The sequence below is a fragment of the Micromys minutus genome (genome assembly GCF_963924665.1).
Source record: "Micromys minutus genome assembly, chromosome: 25".
NCBI lineage: Eukaryota > Metazoa > Chordata > Mammalia > Rodentia > Muridae > Micromys > Micromys minutus.
Window position 1 is genome coordinate 7849064 of NC_137960.1, and position 13370 is coordinate 7862433.

The following is a 13370-nucleotide window of genomic DNA, read 5'->3' on the forward strand; positions in this document are numbered from 1 at the left end:
GCTGTTTTTTGTGGGGAGGGTGTGGGAATAGAAGCTGGAGAGTGAACCCCATCCCATGCACACTAAATACAACGTGGCACTGAACTGCCGCCAGTCCTAAAAGAAATTCTCCTGGTATCTTACTTTGTGATTTAAAGACCTCATTTACTGCCAGACGGGTACTCAAGGCTTTAAGAAAGTGAGTTATTTAAAGTCTGAAGGCAGAGCTGAGAAGCTTGACTATCTCATGGCGCAAACGTGTGTCTGTGCCATAAAAAGCAGAAGGCATCTCATGAGTGGCTGGTGCCAGCAGAAGCTGACTCACAGAGCCAGTCCCACCAACTGGCAGACTGACTCAATGGAACAACCGCAGTAGTAGTCAATGGGGGCGGGAAGCAACAGAGATCAAGACAAGAACACGCTACAGTGAGGGGGTAGTGACGACGTAACACTTCCTCTCCACCATCATTTAGCTTATGAGTCAAATGGCCAACAAAAAACTCAAAAGACACCCACATCAATAAACCAACAAGAAGCATATTCAACTTTAAAAATGGTCATACTGCAGAAATACCAGTGTTCAAAAAAAATGGATATTCAATTCAACATTTTAAGAGTCTGATCTCAAGGCTAAGAAATCAAACTTTTTTTGGCCAATATATATATACAAGATTTGAGAATACGTACTAAGAGACAGTAGCTAAGTAAAGCCTAAAATGCTAGGATCCCAGGGGATTTGGGCCTGGCACAGTTTGATTCCACAGGTTTAGGTGGGCCTCAGAACTTAATTCTCTTCTGTAAGGTAATTCTTTTCTATTAACATTTTCGTGGACATATCTACTACATTTGGCTCATTTCCACTGCCATTACCCACTCTCATGCCCCTCCCACTCCTGATGATCTCCTTATTACCAAGAAGCCTCCTCTTACTCTCATGGCTTGGTGGCTGCTGTTGGAGTTGGGTATTTTTTATGACCTTCTGAGTTTACTTCCTGTTGCATGAACATGGAGCACGGGTGACTTACCAGTGACTACACCACTAAGGAGAGCCATTCCCCTTTCTCCTATAACCAGTAGCAGCCAATAGCTCCTTGGGGAGGGTAAAGAGAAGGTACATTTCTTTTTTTAAGATTTTTATATGTGGTCTGGAAAGATGGCTCAGTAGTTAAGAACAGTGGCTGCTCTTGCAGAGTTTTGTTTCCAGAATCCATGTGGCAGCTCACAACTGCCTGCAACTCTGACTCCCACTTCCGGCCTCCTCCGTACCAAGCATGAACATGGTACACAAACATACATGTAAGCACTCATACACACAGATAAAAGAAAAAAAATCCTTTCTTTTAACTGTATAAGTGTTTTGCCTGCATCTTTGTATCTGAACCATGTTCACACCTAGTGCCAATGGAAGCCAAGAAAGGGTGTCAGACCCCCTGGGTCTGGAGTTACAAACAGTTGTGAGTTACCAGCGCTGGAACCCGAATTCTAGTCCTCTGCAAGGGCAGCAAGTACTTTTAAGCACTGAGCCATCTCTCCAGCCCAAATAAATCAAATTTCTAACAAGGTTCCTAGATGAGGCTTAATGGGAATCATACTTCAAGTCAACAGCCTTGGCTCTCATCACTGGCAGTAGAAAAGGAACACATGGTGGACGAGCGAGCTCAGCTACAGCAATGTAGGAGTATAAACAGGGGTAATGGAACCCAAGGAAGGAAGAGTACCTCTAAGAACATATGGAAGACCATACACCCCTCCACTTCAAGGAGAAATGGTTTTCCTGCTAATGATCAATTAAGTTCCAGCAAGGGAAGGGGCAGGCTTTATGCTCTGAAGGTCTGAAAAGGCAAAGGGACACTTATACACAAAAAAAACCCCAGGGACTGCCTAGAGCCACTTGGCATCCCAAGCATTCTGGAGAAAGAACAAGGAAAGTGTCTACATTTCCTTGAGACCCTGTCCAAGAAGGAAGATTAGAACCCAAAGGTCAACAACAAGTTGGAGATTATGAAACTGCCTGGCAAGATCCCTTCACATTTCCTAGAAGCATGCAAGCCACGCTGGGTTATTTATTGTCCCCGACGTCAGAGCTCTCGTCCCTGACTTTTCAGGTATGTCATACCTTTGTCCCGCTAATCCTGACCACCCATGAAACCAGTGAGCAATGGACCTTTATGCCTCAAAATAACACTGCTGAATACTTGTAACCATGTTGAATGTCACCTACACATACACATATGTACATTATAAGCATATGTGAACTATGAAATACATAGCCCATAACCACACAGAAACTAAATAATAAAACTATCAGTAATTTTGGTATTTTCTCTTGGCAATTAACTCTTAAAGTCTGCTTCTATTATTAAACTTTGCTACCTGAACACAGCAGAAAGGAAGGAGGTAATTAAATCTCTACAAATCTTGTCATGTAAAAATATATAGAAACCAATTTTAACCACCCAACGCTTTCATCATAGTAAATTCCTCTCTGTGTAGCTTTATGCGAACATACTGTGGGTTTTCATGCCACAGCAACAGGCTCAGCAAGGCCCTTATCACAGTATGGAACCTCAGAAAATTCCAGGCCACACTGCTCGGAGACCATGTCCATCCCTACACCAGTTGCATCAGTGGTGTCAGACCACCGCCTAGTGGCCTGATGGGACCATTGCTTGCAACCTACCACCACCACCAGGACGGAGATTCTCATGCTTTGATTTCTGAGCAACCCAAGTACTTAGGAAAGTGTATGGAATGTTGTAGACACTACCTAAATATTTTCACACGAGTATCACTTCATACATTCTTCACCTTCCTGAGTGGACAGAAAAATACAGCTTTAGTTAAAACAGATCTCCCTTAAGAATATACTGTTTTTAAGTCAGGTGGTGGTGGTGCATACTTTTAATCCCAGCACTCAAGAGGCAAAGGCAAGCTGATCTCTGAGTCCAAGGCTAACCGGGTCTACATATCAAGTTCCAGGACAGCCAGGACTGTACAAAGAAACACTGTCTGGAGGTTGAGGGGCAGGGGGAATATACTGTCTTTGGCCAAGAGTGGTAGTGCATGTCTTTAATCCCAGCATTTAGGAGGCAGAAGGCAGATTTCTGAGTTCCAGGCCAACCTGATCTACACAGCATCTCTAAACAGTCATAAAAACAATACATTAAAAACAGAAATATATTGCCTTTGCAAATGTTTTAAACCTACAAGCAAAAATAATATACACAATGCAATGACTGATACACAGAATGGAAACATCTTACACAAACTCTGCATGAAAAGTGTGTCTGTCACCCAACCTAGCTGCTTTCACTGCTTTTGGCACTCAAAACAAGAAAATTTCTAGCAACATAACTGGATAGGGGGCAGCACACTAGACAGACTAGGAATGCAAAGAAGCCATTTATGGCACAATGTCAACAGCAATGCTCTGAAACAACTATCTTTATATAGCTCTGGCTTTGTTTGGAAGTTAGAGCAGTCTCACTGTATTTTCCAGAATCCAGCTACCCCAGGGCTGAGATTATAGGTGTATTACACCCATAGTCTGATAGATCTGATAGGTTTTGGTAATGGTGGTAACTGGTTTTTTTTTTTTTTTTTGATTGCACTGTGGATTGAACCGAAGGTCTCCAGAATGCTTGGCAAGCCCTCTATCACTAAGCTGTATCCACAGCCCTCTTTCTTCATTTTTAAGGCAAGGTTGTCCAGGGTGGACTTAAATTTACTCTGTAGTCCTGACAGAGCTCAAAGTCAACAACACCCTCCTACTACAGCTCTTCCCTGTGGAGCTGGCAATGGCATGACACCAGATGTAGCTTTGACGGTGTTAATATCCTAAGAATGAGATCTCCACATTCAGCCTATTTGGAAAGGAGAACAGGAGCTGTGGGTGAAAGGCAGGATTTCTGGAATGCAGATCAGAATGTTCAGATCACTTGGGGGTGTGGTTTCTCTTCCCCCGAGTCTATAACATGTCATCAGTTGTTTCCCATTAATGTGAAATTTTACCACAACTGTTTGAAAACACAAATACTTTTAAATAACCATTAGCTTTTCCTTCCCAGCACTCTGGAAGATTCAGAGAACTGAGTGTAACACTAACACCCTCCATGTTTACTTTGAGCTGAGATATGGGTGGTCTATTCCCTTCCTAGCACAGGGAATGCATGTCTCACGGTCTGCAGACTTCCAAACCCAAGTCCAGGTGTTAGCAGGGCCAGACTCACTGTGAAACCTTGACAGGTAGACGTGTTCCTTGCCTCTTTCTGCACAATATTCCCTGGATTAAGAAATGCCTTGGCAGACCCTACCATCACCTGCACACTTTCTTCCCTTACTGGCCTCCCTGTATCTTCACACAGATCTCACTGTGGTTAAAAGTCTCCTGGCAAGAATGTCATACTGGACTAGAGCCCAACAGGCCTCATTTTATCCCTGTGAAAACCTTTTTCCAAAGTCCTATTCAGAGGACCTGGGGGCTATACTTGAAGGTATCTTTTCAGGGAAATACTTGACGGATCCTTCTGCAACTTACCAGGGTTTCATCAGACTGACAGCCCTTCATAAGGCATTTCTACTGACATGGTTTTCCAAAGCAAACAGACACCTCCAGAATGATCCTGCCTCCTACAAGTTTCCCAGAAATAAACCATTGCAGGAGCTCAAGGGCTCCAGAACTAAAAGCCCAGCTCTGGGCCACTACTCCAGAGGAGCTGTTCGGTATCTCAGTACATAGAATAATCCAGTGACCCACAGAATACAACACATTTACCCGTTTAACACAGCTTTAGTCTAGCCAGTTCATCTCTACAGTAGGCATACTGTACACTGCACAACTTGCATTTTCCAATATGCTGAGCTGAAATCCATTTGCCTACCATACCAAATGCTGTCCCTACTCTCTTGAATAAACTAATTCTAGGATGCCTTTTAACTGTCCCCTAAATCTACTCCTTCATAAATCTGTCTTGGCTTCCCCCAGCCAAACCCCTTGGGATTCTGGTGGCCTTTTATGGCTGGGTGGTATCAGTGACACACCTCCCCTTACACTGCACTTTCTCCCACCCCTCCCCCCATTGTTCCCCAAGATTACAACCATCTGGTGTACTTGTAAATTCTTCCAAGTAACCAGTAGAGGGCCCTTGTGGACTGAGATCCTCAAGCTCCAAGATGTTCTAGTAGTATCTAAAAATCCCATCATTCTATCCCATTTCAAGCCACAAGTCTCTTGGATGTGAGGACAATTTGCATTTGGATTTTTCACCCCACCCTCCATAGAGTTATGGATGGGTAGACAGGCATCTCCTTCCTCACCATTCCTTGTGCATCTCTTCCAAACTAAATATCCAGTTGAAGAGGACAGCCTTCCCTGATTGAGGAAGACCATTCTTCAGTCAAGAACATAATAAATAGCTGTGCCCCCTGCTAGAACTGTCAAATACGCTCCTTAACTTCTTAAGGCTCTGCTCCTTCGACGCTGGCTCTGTTGCCAGCAGCTAATCCTTTACAGTCTTCACTGAAATTACAGAAAATTATAGGAGAGTTTGGTGGACGTGTCTGTCCTCTTAGATGGATGGTCTTAGGTGATAACTGAAAGCCCCACAGTGCTCTCATTCTCCCTGTCTCAGTCTCAACTGAGACCTCAACACAATCCCCAACAGTGCAGGACTCCTCCTTTACCAAACCCTTGCTCCCATGCTCACCACTGAAGAGTATGTTATACTTATACACTTTCTGACTTGGTAAACCTCAAGTCAAGGCTACCCCAAGTTCACTGTGTGACAGTGCCTGAGCCATAACTGAAGCTGCTGGGCTGTGAATCTGCCAGAATGCTCTCTCCATTACACTAGGAGCTCAAGAAGCTTCCCAGCTGGAAAACACTTCCTCCAAGATTCCTACCATACAGGTACCATACAAACCATTTAGAATGATTATGTCATCTCAAACTTGCCATATCCTTGGAGACTTGGGGAAGAAGTAACAGGTCTTAGGGATCTAACTCGGGGCCTGCTGTGTAACCAGGCAAGTGTTCTAATGTTCTTAGATGAATGTTTTATGGTTCCAGAAAACACAATAAAATGCTGGTTAGCATGCAGGACACAGATGTCACAAATGTCCTGCCCTCCATATTTCCATGTCTGATCCTGACCTACAAGGCTGTTCCTTCCTTTTACTACCAGAACCTATCCTGTTTTCTCATGATCCTGCCCATCCAGTCAGAGGGAGTGCAGTGGAGCCCTAGCACTTGCCATGAGGATATTGTCCAGCCCACCAACACTTCTAACTCATCTGAATACTCAGACTCAAACCATCCCCCAAAACATCCCACTTGACTAGTATTTTAGTGTCATTACATTTAGAGGTTCCAAGCGCCTCTGATCGCAACCAAACCCCTCCCATCCTCCATGAGCATCCCACCTTTACTGCCCTTCTGCTGTCCTCAAGTCCTTCACAGGCAGGAAAACCATCCGATGAATCCAAAAAAAAAAAAAAAAGATCCTTACTCCATTTGTGACGGTCACGTGCCTTTCTTTTTCCTTCTTAAAATAAATGGTGCTTTGCGGGGGATAGAGAGTAGCTCTTTCAGAGGACCTAGGTTCAATTCCCAGTTCACAACTGTCGGTGACTCCAGTAACAGACGATCCAACACCCTCTTCTAATTTCCTCAGGCATGGCACACAACATGGTACACATACATGCATTCAGGCTACATACTCAAGACATATAAATCATATTTTTTTTAAAAAGTATGCCTTTTTCTCAGTGTTGATTTTAAAGCCTACAGTATCCAGTATTCCCAGATGGTCTCCAAGTACTATGGTATGGCCACAGAACAGTGTTGATTCTTTAATAAGATGCTTAGACATGACACTGCTTACCTATCCAGCTTCACAGAGGCAGGTCTCATGCTAGCTCAGAATCAAGTTCAGCATGTTATCTGATACTTATCCACTCAGGCACTTGAGAGGCAGAAGCAGGTGGATCTCTGTAAATGAAAGGCCAGCCTGATCTACATAGAGACTCCCAGGACAGCCAGAGCTACCAAGTGAGACCCTGTGACATACATACATACACACACACACACACACACACACACACACACACACACACACACACGAATTCAAGAGCAAAAACTACATAAAGGGTGCTGTAGAAGGCCATCTCTTCAATCTTGCTTTGGCCAGAAAAGCGGAGGTAGTCAGGGTAGGCCTAAGTTGAAAGCTTACAGAGACCTCCCAGGAAGAAAAGGACAAGAGGCATGCCTAATACCTACTACAGAGCTCATGTCTGGGTAGTCAGAGCTCCTCTGGGCAAGGCTTACCCATCAGTACAAAGGCTTCTCTGTCACAGTAAGGTCTAGTTAGGACCTGGTGTAGCAGCCATTTGCTAGCTGGTCTTTATCCTACAGACAAGGAGCAGCTATTGTAATGGCTTAACTCTAGTACAGACAAAAATGACCAGGCTGGGAACAGTAGACACTGCCTAGAGGAGGTAAGTACAAGGACCCCACCAAAACAGCAGAGAGGGTGACAGCTAATAAAGTCAGAATGCATCTCCAAAGCTCGCTGGACGTATAGCTCCAAGGTGTCTGCTCTATGACTGTTCTCTGAGAAGACCAAGGCAGGCCAGTGAGAAGCAGCACAAGGGAATCAGTACAAGTCAAGCAGAAGAAAGTAAAAATGATCTTGCTGACTAAGTAGAAATATGCCCTGCCATTTGTCAGGCCACAACAGCAGGCACAGATAGAGCCAGCTGCCAAGTAAACAGAAAATGTTATGTCTCTCATTAACTGGAACATGTCACAATGCCCCATTCTTGGAGTGACTGCTCACTTCTTATTTGAAAGCTCCCACATTCAGAAGGAAAAACCTGACCTGGCCTGAAGAGTTACGGTGACACACAGACACAGCCTGACTTCCCATTAGCCTCAGAGGTGCAGGTAAGTTGTGTCTAAACACTGTTCTACATTTATTTGAACTTCACTGTTTACAAGCAAACAAGACCTGGGTCCACTTTGCACTCAGCCTCTAGTTGCCTCTTTACACAAAGCTCCACCTTGCTATGAGCTGTCAAAACATTGCATAAGGACTTAACTGAATATCTACAGTTTGAGGCAGGCCTGGGCTGCACAGAGAATTCAAGGTTATCCCAGGATATATAATCAAGTCATTTACAACATAAAACACTGTTTCATTCCCACAACTCCAAGGCCCAGTGAGGTACCTCCCATTCCTCTGGTATATATGGCCATGCATACATACTTCAATACGACAAAAACCTGATCTAATCAGATACAGATCTCTCCCTGATTAGCTTAGGATGGACATTTAGAGTCTGAATGATCAAGAAACAAGTGAGAAAAGATGCCAAGTAAGAGTCAGGGTAAAGCAGATGCTGGAGATACAGATGCATCCAGCACTAGCATCAAGAAAATGACTAAAACTCCGTGTGTGCCTGAGACTGCCTTGGGGAGGCTACAATGAAATAGGACTAAGCTGGGCCTCAAGCACCTGCACTGTCTAAAGGCTCTTGAACAGCAGTTTTCAACCTGTGGGTCACAACCCCTTGAGGGTTAGGAAGTCAAAAGACCCTTACACAGAGGTCCCCTAAGATGTTCGGAAAACAAAGATATTTACATTATGATTCATAACATCAGCAAAATCATAGTTATTTAGTAGCAACAAAATAATTTTAAGTTTGGGGATCACAACAGCATGAGGAACTGTGTTAAAGGGTTGCAGTGTTAGGAAGGATGAGAGCCACTGGTCTTGAGAAAGGTGAATAGGCAAAGGAGACCAAGAGGACATCACAGAGATAAATGGGGAAGGGACACACAGGCTGGGAAGGCCACGAACCTCAAGTAAACAGCTCCTTAGTCTAACTTTATCAAGTTACCAGATTCATGTGTGGCCCCCCAGACTGCCTTGGGAAGGAGACTGGTATCTAATCCCTGAGGAATGAGAGTCTGACATCTTTTGCAGACCACCAGTTCATGGCTTTACAGTGAAACAATCAGCCAGCAGGGTAATGCACTCTGTTACCAGGCAGCATTTTCCTTTTCTGGAAATAAATGCACAAGCACTAATTGCTCTCAAAACTTGCTAGCTGAGCATGAGATCAGAATGAAGCAGTTAAGAAGTCAATAACTGGCAACAGGAAGAGTAAGTCCCCCACCAAGAATGGTGACATAGCCAGGAAATGGCGACTGCCCTCTCTAGAGAGCATGTTATTGAAGCCCAGTAAGACCACCATGGGGGTGGGGGGGTCGAGACACTTGTGAAAGAATGCAACCCAACCACCAGAGTAACAAGGGCAGAGGGCAGGCCGATGCCCCTCCCACCCTCTCTCTTTGTTCAAAGGGCCTTCTTTGACCATGCCCTGCCAATTCCAGTCTGTAGGGGGTCCACCTTCCAGTACAAGGTGTAAGTTAAAAGCTGAAGACTCCTGACAGAATAGGACAGGCTTCCATGTAACCATAACCACTCACCCTTCGTTTTTTAGGTTCACATGCATCGGTATTTTGCCTGTAGGCATGTCTGTATGAGGATAATGGATCCCCTGGAACTGGAGTTCCAGACACTTGTAAGCTTCACAAACTTCTAACTGAATAGGACTGGCTAACTGGCCAAGTACATATGCACAAACTAGAAACCCATATTCTCATCCCATTACTATTTAGGCAACCTGGTTGTCCCCCACTTCCAAGGAGATCACTATACTGCCTGTTTCAAGAATCTCAGATTAGGCTTGAACTCAGTATGTAAGAATGATCCTTAATTCCTGATCCTTATATCTCTACCACCTAAGCACTAGATTACAGGCATGCACCATCAAGTCTGCCTCAGAAACCTACATTCTTGAGTCGAGATACTTTCTTGGTGGGGAAGGGGGTAGGGGTAGATGACGACACCTTCAAGATGGCAGGACACACCACACTGGTGTGGAAGAGGAGTTTTGATCAGGATGTAAATTCAATAAATAAATAAATTACTGGGAAAAAATAAGATACTTCCTTATTTGGACTTACAGCTCAAAACATAACTTGGGTCACACTACGAGGGATGGCAGTCAAATGTGACTTGAGAAATTCGCCTTACCCACCAAAAGCTGATTTCATTACAATCCAGTCCCAATTGAGAAAGTACGGATGCAAGCTCCAAACACCTTCCAAAAAAATCTAACAGGTCCCGGACTAGTATTTGATGTGTTACTCATATGTCAAACATCTGGATGGACAAGTCCTAGCAATCCTGGAGTTAGCTCAACATTGAAAGCTGACTCCCCTGCCCACCTAAAGACAAGTGGCATACATGAGGTGAGACTCACTTTTTTCTACAATCTTTAATTTCTGGAAACTTTCCAGTAACTCCCCATTTAGTATTCTGGGCAAGAAGTCCCGTATTTGCATCACTTCCGTCGTCAGCCGTTCCAGGTCCTTCTTTCTGACTTTAACAAATTCTTCTTTAGATTCCATGTGCTAAAAGAACAAGTAGATCTTAGCATTGTGGTATTTCTCTTCAGATGACTAGAACTAGCATCCCACTTCAGCTTGCTTCTTTTCCTTTCATGCCTCTTACATTCATAATTGCCTCACAAATGTGTTTCCATTATGTACCTTTGTATGTGTGTGTGTTGAGATTTTTGTTCACTTTTTTAAGAGGGAGGGTCTCACTGTGTAGCCCTGGATGTTCTGGAACTATGTAGACTAGGCAGTGTGCCTGCCTCTGCCTCCCTAGTGCTGGGTTACGGGCCTCTTCCTCCACCGGTGGCACCTAATGTCCCTTCTGTTACCCATATATAAATATAAATTTGTATTTGTGTGTGTGTGTGTGTGTGTGTGTGAGAGAGAGAGAGAGAGAGAGAGAGAGAGAGAGAGAGAGAGAGAGAGAGAGAGAGAGAGAACACATGGACTTCATATACAGAGCCTTGATGACAGGGACAAGGGTGGCAAACCACACCCATAGTCCTAGCTTCTCAAGAGACTGAGGATGAGTTAGTGTCCAAGCGTTGGAAGCCAACTTGAGCAACATAGCAAGGTTCTGGTTCAGTAAGAATATAGCAGAGGAGAGAATGAAAATACTTAAGGGGAAAAAACCAAATATTCCTAAAAGCCAAAGAAAATGCCCACAAGTTAATGCACCCCAAGCAGAACCCCTCCAGGATGGAATCCCTGCGGCTGCATTTGACCTCTGCCGACCCCCTAACATTCATGCTACCATACTATGGCGTCCCACCGGAAGTAGGCGGCAACCAGGCTCTCTTGTGAAGAGACACAAGGGGCAGAACACAGATAAGTGAGTTCTAGGCTCTGACTCCCCAAAGCCTAACAGCCTATGACCCAGGCTACTACTTTTTAACTTGAAGGCCTCCGCAGATGATCTGAAACCACCCCTCGTGGTTCTGGTCCTGGCCCACCCTCGCACAGCTCCCGGCCTGACCCCCTCAGGGCTACAGGGATATCTCCTCAGGCATTGGACCCGCCCTGAGGGGAGTAAACATCAGCAGTTCCCATTTGTGGGGCACCCACTAACCCGGCAGGCCTCCTCATTACCGGAACCCTCGCCCCCGGTCGTGGCCATAGCCGTGGCCTCAGCTTCGTGCGCCTGCGCAGAGCTCTCGAACACTCGCAAAAAAGCGCGGGAATCTGAAGATGCCCACTGTACGGAAAGCCACGAGGTTCAAATATCGCAACTTTGCGCTTTACTCTTGGCCTCTGGTCACGGGATCCAGGGATGAGATAGACCCGGATTCTACTGCAGCTCTCCTACCTCAGTGTGTTTCAGACTTGTGACCTGCAAAGTAAGGGCTGAGTGTCAAACAGAGTCTGTCTATTCCTGTTTAGGGAGAAGATGCTACAACCAAACCTACTCACTGAGAAACCTCGTTGTCCCTTGTCCCCAAGTGGTTCTGTGTTATTGCACGTACACAGAAGAGTTATTTTGGCCAGGTAACTGAGGTTTGAACCTAGATGTAGTGGTACATGCCTGTAATTCCAATACTTGGGTGGTAGAAGCTGGAGTTGAAGACCAACTTGCTACATAGCAAGGGAAAATCTAGCTTGGGCTACATGGGGGAAAAATTAACTAACTAAAGCTCAGAAGAATATACTAATCTAATAATTCTCATATGTTTGATGACCTAGAGTTTTGTTAGCACAGCTGTTAAAAGACTTCTCTTTTATTGGTTTAATATGTTCCTGCTTGTTCTGGTTTTATGTCAACTTGACCCAAGCTAAAGTCATTAAAGGAGGGAACGTCAATTTTTAAGAAGTCTCCATAAAATCAGATTGTAGGCAGGCCTGTAAGGGCTTCTCTTAGCTAGTGGTTGATGGAGAAGGACCCCACCTGTTGTGGGTAGGGCCATTCCTGGGCTGGTGGTCCTCGATCCTATAAGAAAGCAGGCTGAGCAAACTGCAAAGAGCAAGGCGGTAAGCAGCACCCTTCCAAGGCCTCTGCATCAGCTCCTGCCTCCAGGTTCCTGTCTTGCTTAAGGCCCTGTTTGAGGTCTGGTCCTGGCTTCCTTCCATGGTGAACAATAATACGAAAATGCAAGTCAAATAAAACCCTTTCCTCCCCAGCTTGCTTTTTGGTCACGGAGTTTCATTGTAGCAATACTCACTATTCACTGCTCAGAACTGTGTGTTTTGAATGCAGAACTTAGAGACAGAGCCAGGTTCCCTCCCTGTTAGACCCTCAATTTTTCCTTCTACAGTGGACATCCCTGCTGCAGACACGTCTGGGTCAGGTTTGCTGACTCCCCATTCAACAAGCCTACACCTGTCCCAAGACGCAGCAGGGAGGCTTGCTCTCTTGCCACTGCACACTCATAGATCTATTCTATATAGGACTCTACAAGAACGGATTGCTCACCACACCACGCCTCTGTTAAGTGCTTGTGATGCTGCAGGGGTCGGTTGTTCTCTCTGCTCTCCAAATCCCGCACCTGCCCTACAATGCTGCAAGGGTCTCCTCTCCACCTCTGCACTTGTCACAGGATATTGGGAGGTGGGCCATTCCCCCTATAATGCTGAGTGCCTGCATCAGGACTCAAGGCACTATCCTGGGGAAAACGGGGCGCGCGGGGGGTGGGGTGCTGTCCCAGCGCTGTCGTAAGCCTCGGGCTGCCTGGATGACGGCCTTCCTTTTGGGTCTCAAGTCTGCCCAGGGAAGCCGAGGAGTTCCACAGACACCGGGTGGAGATGGCAGGACCGCCGCTTCCCTGACAGACCTTTGTTAGCTGTGGCTAGACTCTAACCACATCGGACTAGCCGTAGGCGTCCTGCAGGAGGAAATCTGACCCCAACTAACCGCCCTGAATTTGGACCACCCACAGGATGCAGTAAAAGCAGCGCTGCTACAGAAACTACTAGCACAGAGGCCACGCGGGCC

The 13370-nt window shown here is 45.4% G+C and overlaps 1 protein-coding gene across 3 annotated transcripts in view; it reads right to left on the reverse strand.

The window, feature by feature from the left end:
• The window catches only part of HSF2BP (heat shock transcription factor 2 binding protein), an 80316-nt gene extending 67032 nt beyond the window's left edge, over positions 1-13284 (reverse strand). The window contains exons 1-4 of one of the 3 annotated variants that reach the window (XM_080938172.1): positions 12852-13284; positions 12327-12368; positions 11514-11774; positions 10309-10459 (exon numbers count right to left, since the gene is read on the reverse strand). In XM_080938172.1, the coding sequence (XP_080794298.1) occupies positions 10309-10459; positions 11514-11561 (199 nt within the window). In that variant the 5' untranslated portion in view covers positions 11562-11774; positions 12327-12368; positions 12852-13284. Of the gene's footprint in view, positions 1-10308; positions 10460-11513; positions 11775-12326; positions 12502-12851 lie in introns of all 3 variants that reach the window. The other 2 variants (XM_080938173.1, XM_080938174.1) reach the window with 2 other exon arrangements.
• Positions 13285-13370: the final 86 nt, after the last annotated feature.